Genomic DNA, 5,931 nt, shown 5'->3' on the forward strand with positions numbered 1-5,931 from the left:
TGATCCCCCCCCCCCCCAGCCAGGAATTGATGAAATTAGGACAAATTACCTGGTTAGTGGCTACTAGGCTAGGGCAGCTTCTAAAAAGACACTGTAAGATCTTAGGCCTTCACGCCAGTTAAACTGATTGGCACATGTAAATTATCAGTAGAAGTCTGAGGGTTTAGGCGTTTGGAGCCTAATCAATAGCTATTTACACTTACATGGAACAACTCTTAATGTTCATGGAAAAGAGAATTGAAATAAAAAGGCTTGAAAGCAAAGCTTCCGAGACTAGATTTTCAAAATACCTTTTTACAACCCAGAGTGAAGTGGCATCCCTAACACTTGAGCTGCAAAATTCTGTACCACTGAGGCTGCTTTTTACCTTAATTTCAGAGTTTGATCTTCATGCATTTTTTGTTTGTTTGATGTGGTTTTTTTTTTTAATGTTTTTGCAACTTCCAGGAGCAGCATTCCTGGCTATTACAACAATTTATGCAGAGAGTGGTTCGGGATTTGTGTTGCCGAGCGCCTCTGCCAAAGCTGGTGTAGAAGCAATGAGCAAGTGAGTAATATAGCAAAATGTGTGTTCTGCTTTTCACATCCTTGAGATACATATTGGTCTATAAAAATGGAGCTAGTTGGTATAGTCCTCCTGTTCCATTGTATCATAAGAGAACCTTCTAGTCTCCAGTATCCTAGCAAGAAAATAGTATACTGACAGCTCCTTACAGAAGGAAGTATTCACTGCTATTACTGTGATGATTTTTATCACAAGGATGAGTGGATGGTTTTTGTCACAAGGACAAGAGAAGGACAAGTAGAACTACTTCTTTTGGCAATAACAAGTTCAAAAGTTTCAATTACAGAGTTTCGATAATCAGATTCTCTTGCATTCTCATAGGTGAACCAGCACTTAAAGACAGTTATTAGGGGAGCTGTATGAGGTCTATAGTGCTTTCCACTTTCTTTTGTCTCAAGAAAAGAAGTGCTTGTATTTGGGTGGAGTATACTGCTGCTTCACCTATTTAGTTTCATAAAGAAATTTATTTCCTATCACTATTTTAAATTAAGATCTGCCGTTATACTTAATTCAAAACAGTATCGTGACGTATCCATGTTACTTAGCAAACAATCATTATTAACTATAGGACAGTCCTTCATAGCAAATAGATCCTCCTCTGCACTTTGGCAGAAGGAATTGAACAGTTTGGCAGCCTTTTAGTAACTAGAATTCTTTATCCAGGAAAAAATGAGGCAATGAGTGATGGTTTCGATTTCTGTTCTATAGAGGTGCAACTGAAGTGTGTACTTTTCAGAAACTTTATGACCCAGCTAATTCGTTCACCATAGTGAATCTATCTGAAGTACTGCTTATGCAGAGAAAATATTGCCATAAAGCAAAATTATTCTACTGGTCCCATTTTAGAATGTAACCTCCGTTTTGTGTTATTTCAAAACATCTAATATGAGAGCTATGTTGAAAATGTTAGAAATGTATACTTGCGGGATAGTCTAAATTACGAGAGAAAGATGGTGGCCTAACAGTTGTTAGTCAAGGAGTTTAGGTGCCAAAATCATCTGTATGATTTGTGAGGGAGAAAGAATTGCTCCTTAATGTTGCTTTGTCTATGATGCATCTATTAAATCAATATTCCTCTGTTTGTGAATGTGATTTTTTTTTTTCCTTCTCCAAAATGTTTTTGTTAAGAACAAAAAAACCTCTTAAGTAGAAATGCCTGTTTCAGGAAAATTCTGGTATTTACACATTGGATTCAGTTTTAAGTATTTTTTTTTTTGCTGAATAGCATTATTAAAATATTGTGTTTAAAATATTGATGCATTCTGTTAATGAATTTTTAGGTCTCTTGCGGCTGAATGGGGTAAATATGGGATGAGATTCAATGTGATTCAACCAGGTCCAATAAAAACAAAGGTACATAGCATGAAGTGGAACACAGCCTTGAATATGCTTTGTAGTACAGACTTAACTTTAAGATAGTCTAACCTTTTCTGTAACTGTTAAATTCAAGTATGATTTCCTTGGTAGTCAAGACTGTGCTGGAATATTGAACACACTACCTCTCAATAATTCTTTGGTAAAATAGAATTTCTTGAACTTCTGAAACCTGCCACTGCCCCTTCTACTACATTAATATAAATGAAATCTTTTTTTAGTGTTTCAAAGAAATGATGTATCAAAATATTTAATGTTGATTCTTATCAACTGTATGTATCTAGTTTGTCAAGTGAAGTGAGTTCTTACACTTGATGGAGTAAAAGTGCCTATTTCTGCCTGAACTCCTAATTTTTAAACAAAACATCTCATCAATTCCAAAATTTCAGAATCTCTTTTAGGTATATGAGAACAGAATCTCACTAGTTTTGCTGAAAATCACAAAACTAGAAAGAGGAAAAACTAATTCAGCAAGGAAATATGAAGTTTTAATATGAGTGAAAAGGAGGACTGGAGGGTTTGAAGGAAGTAATCCAGACCAGCTGGAACAGGAAGAAAAAAGAAAGCAGTCCTGAAGGAGGAGAGAGGAGGATCCGTTTCACGTTGAATCAAAATATTACAATTATGAGCAGTAACAGCTAATAATGGTATTACTACTACCTGTAAAATGTTTCACGGTTGGTTTTGCTGTTGTTTTGGGAGTAGGGGTGCAGATCAGCAGAGTTATAAGAATGCTGAAACAACATTACAGGATCAGACCAAAAGTCCTCCAGGCCTTGTATCTGGTGGATTTTTAGGCAAGAGTAGAAGAAAAACATTTAATGACATTTCTTCTTTATGTCTCCAGCCTCTGGCAGTCTATGGCCCAGGGAGTTTGATACAGTTGATATCTCTTCATAGTGTAATCATATCGATGGATTTTTTTGTTCCTTTAGTTTGTCCTGTTCCTTTTTGAATCCATACAAACTTATGGCATCCACTTCATCATGTGGCAAGATCACTTTAATTTATAGATTCGCATAACTTTTGGCAAGTTAACTGCTTTAAATGTCAATATTTCTACCTCTTGTTAATGTTTCTGATTTAAACTAATAGCATATATCCCACTTGAGATACTGTGTGTTCTTAATAAAGTACTACATTTGTCATACTGGTTCCAGGTTAAAATTTCCCTGAAAGCATAAAAAGGCAGACCGGCTTTACTTAAAACAGCATATTGCAAAATCGAGGCTTTCTGCCTTAGGGGCTACATCCATGTCTTTAAAAAACACTGTTGTAAGTCATGATAGGAAAAGAAAAAAGCGTACAAGCGCAATACCATTAAGCTGATACGCTGGCATCTAAAAACATGGCAATAGAAGACTTAAATGGCGTGAGTACAGCCACAATTACATAAATCACAGTGTGCTTTAACTCTCATAACTTCAGTAACTTAACATGAATGTTACTAATACATTTCTGATTTTGGCTGAGGAGGTTGTTTCCTTGTGGAGGAGCCAGGAAGAACAAAAATCCTTCTGTTTCCAATGCCATTCTAAGCTATTCAAATACTAAAGCTTCCGGTGACTTTGAGTTCTAGCCATTGGTGCAATTCAACCGAAGTTAATTTTTTTTTTTCCCTTTTCAGGTTTACTTACTCTGTGTCACGTATAATTTTTCTGTCACTTTTCCTGCTCCTCTTCTCTCCTTGTTCCTCTCCCCTGTCCATGCAGCAATTTTGAGTCTTGCTTATTTCCTCAAATGTTTATCAAAGGTGTTTGGGAAACAAAGATTATTAACCCCTTTTGTTTTTCATAGATAGATGGTGGGTGACTATCCCAAACATGTTAAATTCCAGCTTACCACCCTCACTAGATGCATATCAGTGCAACAGGGGTAAATTCTGTTCCCTACTTCTTTTTCATCCTACTGACAAAGATGGTGTAGACAGCTTACTCACAAATGTTAACTTCCGTATTGTTTATGCAGAGTCAAATCTCCGTTGGATTTTATTTTCTGATACAACTTTTCGGTTTTTTTGCCAAATGTGTCTCTTAATTCTCAGGGTGCTTTTAGCCGCCTTGACCCAACAGGCTCGTTTGAGAAGAAAATTATTGAGAGGATTCCCTGTGGCCGTCTTGGAACTGTAGAAGAAATTGCAAATCTTGCTGCCTATTTCTGCAGTGATTACGCAAGCTGGATTAATGGAGCAGTAAGTTTTAATTGATCTTGTTTATACAATTAACCTGATGATGGTCTGAGTTTTGCTGGTATTTTTTAAAGCCCTGGTTTCAGAAATGAAACAAAAACTGTTACTTTGAAATTCTTACTCTTAAAGCATTGTTACTCTTTTAATTGTAATGCATGATAGTTACTACCTTTAAAAAGAACTTCTAAAAATGATTGAATTACATTATTTTGAACATGGGTTTTTCTGATCCAAATCAATAAAAATTAGTTTCACAGTTCATAACAAGGGAATGCTACAGAAAACCCACTATTGTTAAATACACTGCTTATGCTTTTTCTAGGTTATTAGAATGGATGGTGGAGAATATGTTTCTATGGCAGGAGAATTCAATGATTTGAAGAAGGTATTAAATTCCTTGCTTGCTATTTTACATTCAAACAAATACTTAGATGTGTAATTATTATAAAGAATTCCAATAAAACGCTCTATTCTTTTATTAGGTTACCAATTAGGTTACCAAAGAGCAGTGGGATATGATGGAAGCAATGATTAGAAAAACAAAAGGCTCTTAAAGTACATAACTGTGTGGTGGAGATTTTTGGAAATGAACCACTACTTTTTCATGAATATTTAGAAATAACCAATTGAGAAATAGCCTTCAAAATCTTTTGTATGCTGATTTCAATAAAATATTTTGAAATTGTCGTATTTTGAATATAGCATGTATGTTTTTCCCATCTACAATCTAATCTGTTGCCAGTAGTGACTGAAATTTTACTGTTCTTTAGATGATGTCTTATATAGCCATGCGTGGTCTACAATAGCTTTTTTTTTAATATTTCAGAGGATTTTTTTTGTTTCTCAGATATATGTCTCTTAATGTTGTAATTCCAGTAGCATTTTAGCACTATCATAACTGAATATAATTGTTAATCTGAGGAAAAACTAAGAAATAAGTCCTAATCTTCACACTTCAGTAGTAAGTCCTAAACTTGCAAATAACAAAGTTTCAAGTTATCAGCAGGACTACATACACTGAGATAGGATGTAACTCCTGTGGTTGCTTATAAAATCTTGAAATACGTAAACATCTTGGTCTCATCTTGTGCTGACATTTTCAGTCTGTTAATTATCTTACACTGAACTTTAAAAATGGCATTTAAGGACTGGCAGTGCCTTTCTAAGGAGCTCGCTCATTGTCATGATTAAGTTAATGTTCTTGAAAATGAGAAACTAAAAATCATTTGCTATTAATGTGTGTGTGACTATGGGAGTCTCAATAAAAAGTGTTTTACTTAAGACTAGTAAAGGACATCAGTAAATTCAGACTGAAAGCGTTGAAACCTCATTGATTGAGATTTATGGAAATCCCTAGGTTTCATTTGCATTCACAGACTGGTACTAAAGAAGCTTTAAGATGGCATTACCTCTGAATCTAGTCAGTTTATCCATCCCAAATAAGCAGGTGATTAAAAACAACAAACAAAAATCAAACAATGTTTATTGCTGTCCCTTTCTTAGTATTATTACATTTTCCATATTAGGGGGTTGTAGTTGGATGGATGGAATTCTTCAAAGAAATTAACAGGTTGTGTTGGGTTTGTGTGGCAAGGTTTTGGTAGCGGGGGGTTACAGGGGTGGCTTCTGTGAGAAGCTGCTAGAAGCTTCCCCCATGTCCGATAGAGCCAATGCCAGCCGGCTCCAAGCGGGACCCACCGCTGGCCAAGGCCGAACCAATCAGCGATGGTGGTAGCACCTCTGGGATAAAATATTTAAGAAGGGGGGGGGAAAAAAACCTAGGCAATTGCAGCCAGATAGAGGA

At 35.7% G+C, this 5,931-nt stretch overlaps 1 protein-coding gene across 1 annotated transcript in view; it reads left to right on the plus strand.

The window, feature by feature from the left end:
- DECR1 (2,4-dienoyl-CoA reductase 1) overlaps nucleotides 1-5,360 on the plus strand; it is a 28,012-nt gene extending 22,652 nt beyond the window's left edge. The window contains exons 6-10 of the mRNA XM_009275497.2: nucleotides 448-547; nucleotides 1,846-1,918; nucleotides 3,984-4,130; nucleotides 4,450-4,512; nucleotides 4,622-5,360. Coding sequence (XP_009273772.2) covers nucleotides 448-547; nucleotides 1,846-1,918; nucleotides 3,984-4,130; nucleotides 4,450-4,512; nucleotides 4,622-4,681 — 443 coding nt within the window. The 3' untranslated portion in view covers nucleotides 4,682-5,360. The remainder of the gene's footprint in view (nucleotides 1-447; nucleotides 548-1,845; nucleotides 1,919-3,983; nucleotides 4,131-4,449; nucleotides 4,513-4,621) is intronic.
- Nucleotides 5,361-5,931: the final 571 nt, after the last annotated feature.

The sequence above is a fragment of the Aptenodytes forsteri genome, unplaced genomic scaffold (assembly GCF_000699145.1).
Source record: "Aptenodytes forsteri isolate BGI_AS27 unplaced genomic scaffold, ASM69914v1 Scaffold208, whole genome shotgun sequence".
Taxonomy (NCBI): domain Eukaryota; kingdom Metazoa; phylum Chordata; class Aves; order Sphenisciformes; family Spheniscidae; genus Aptenodytes; species Aptenodytes forsteri.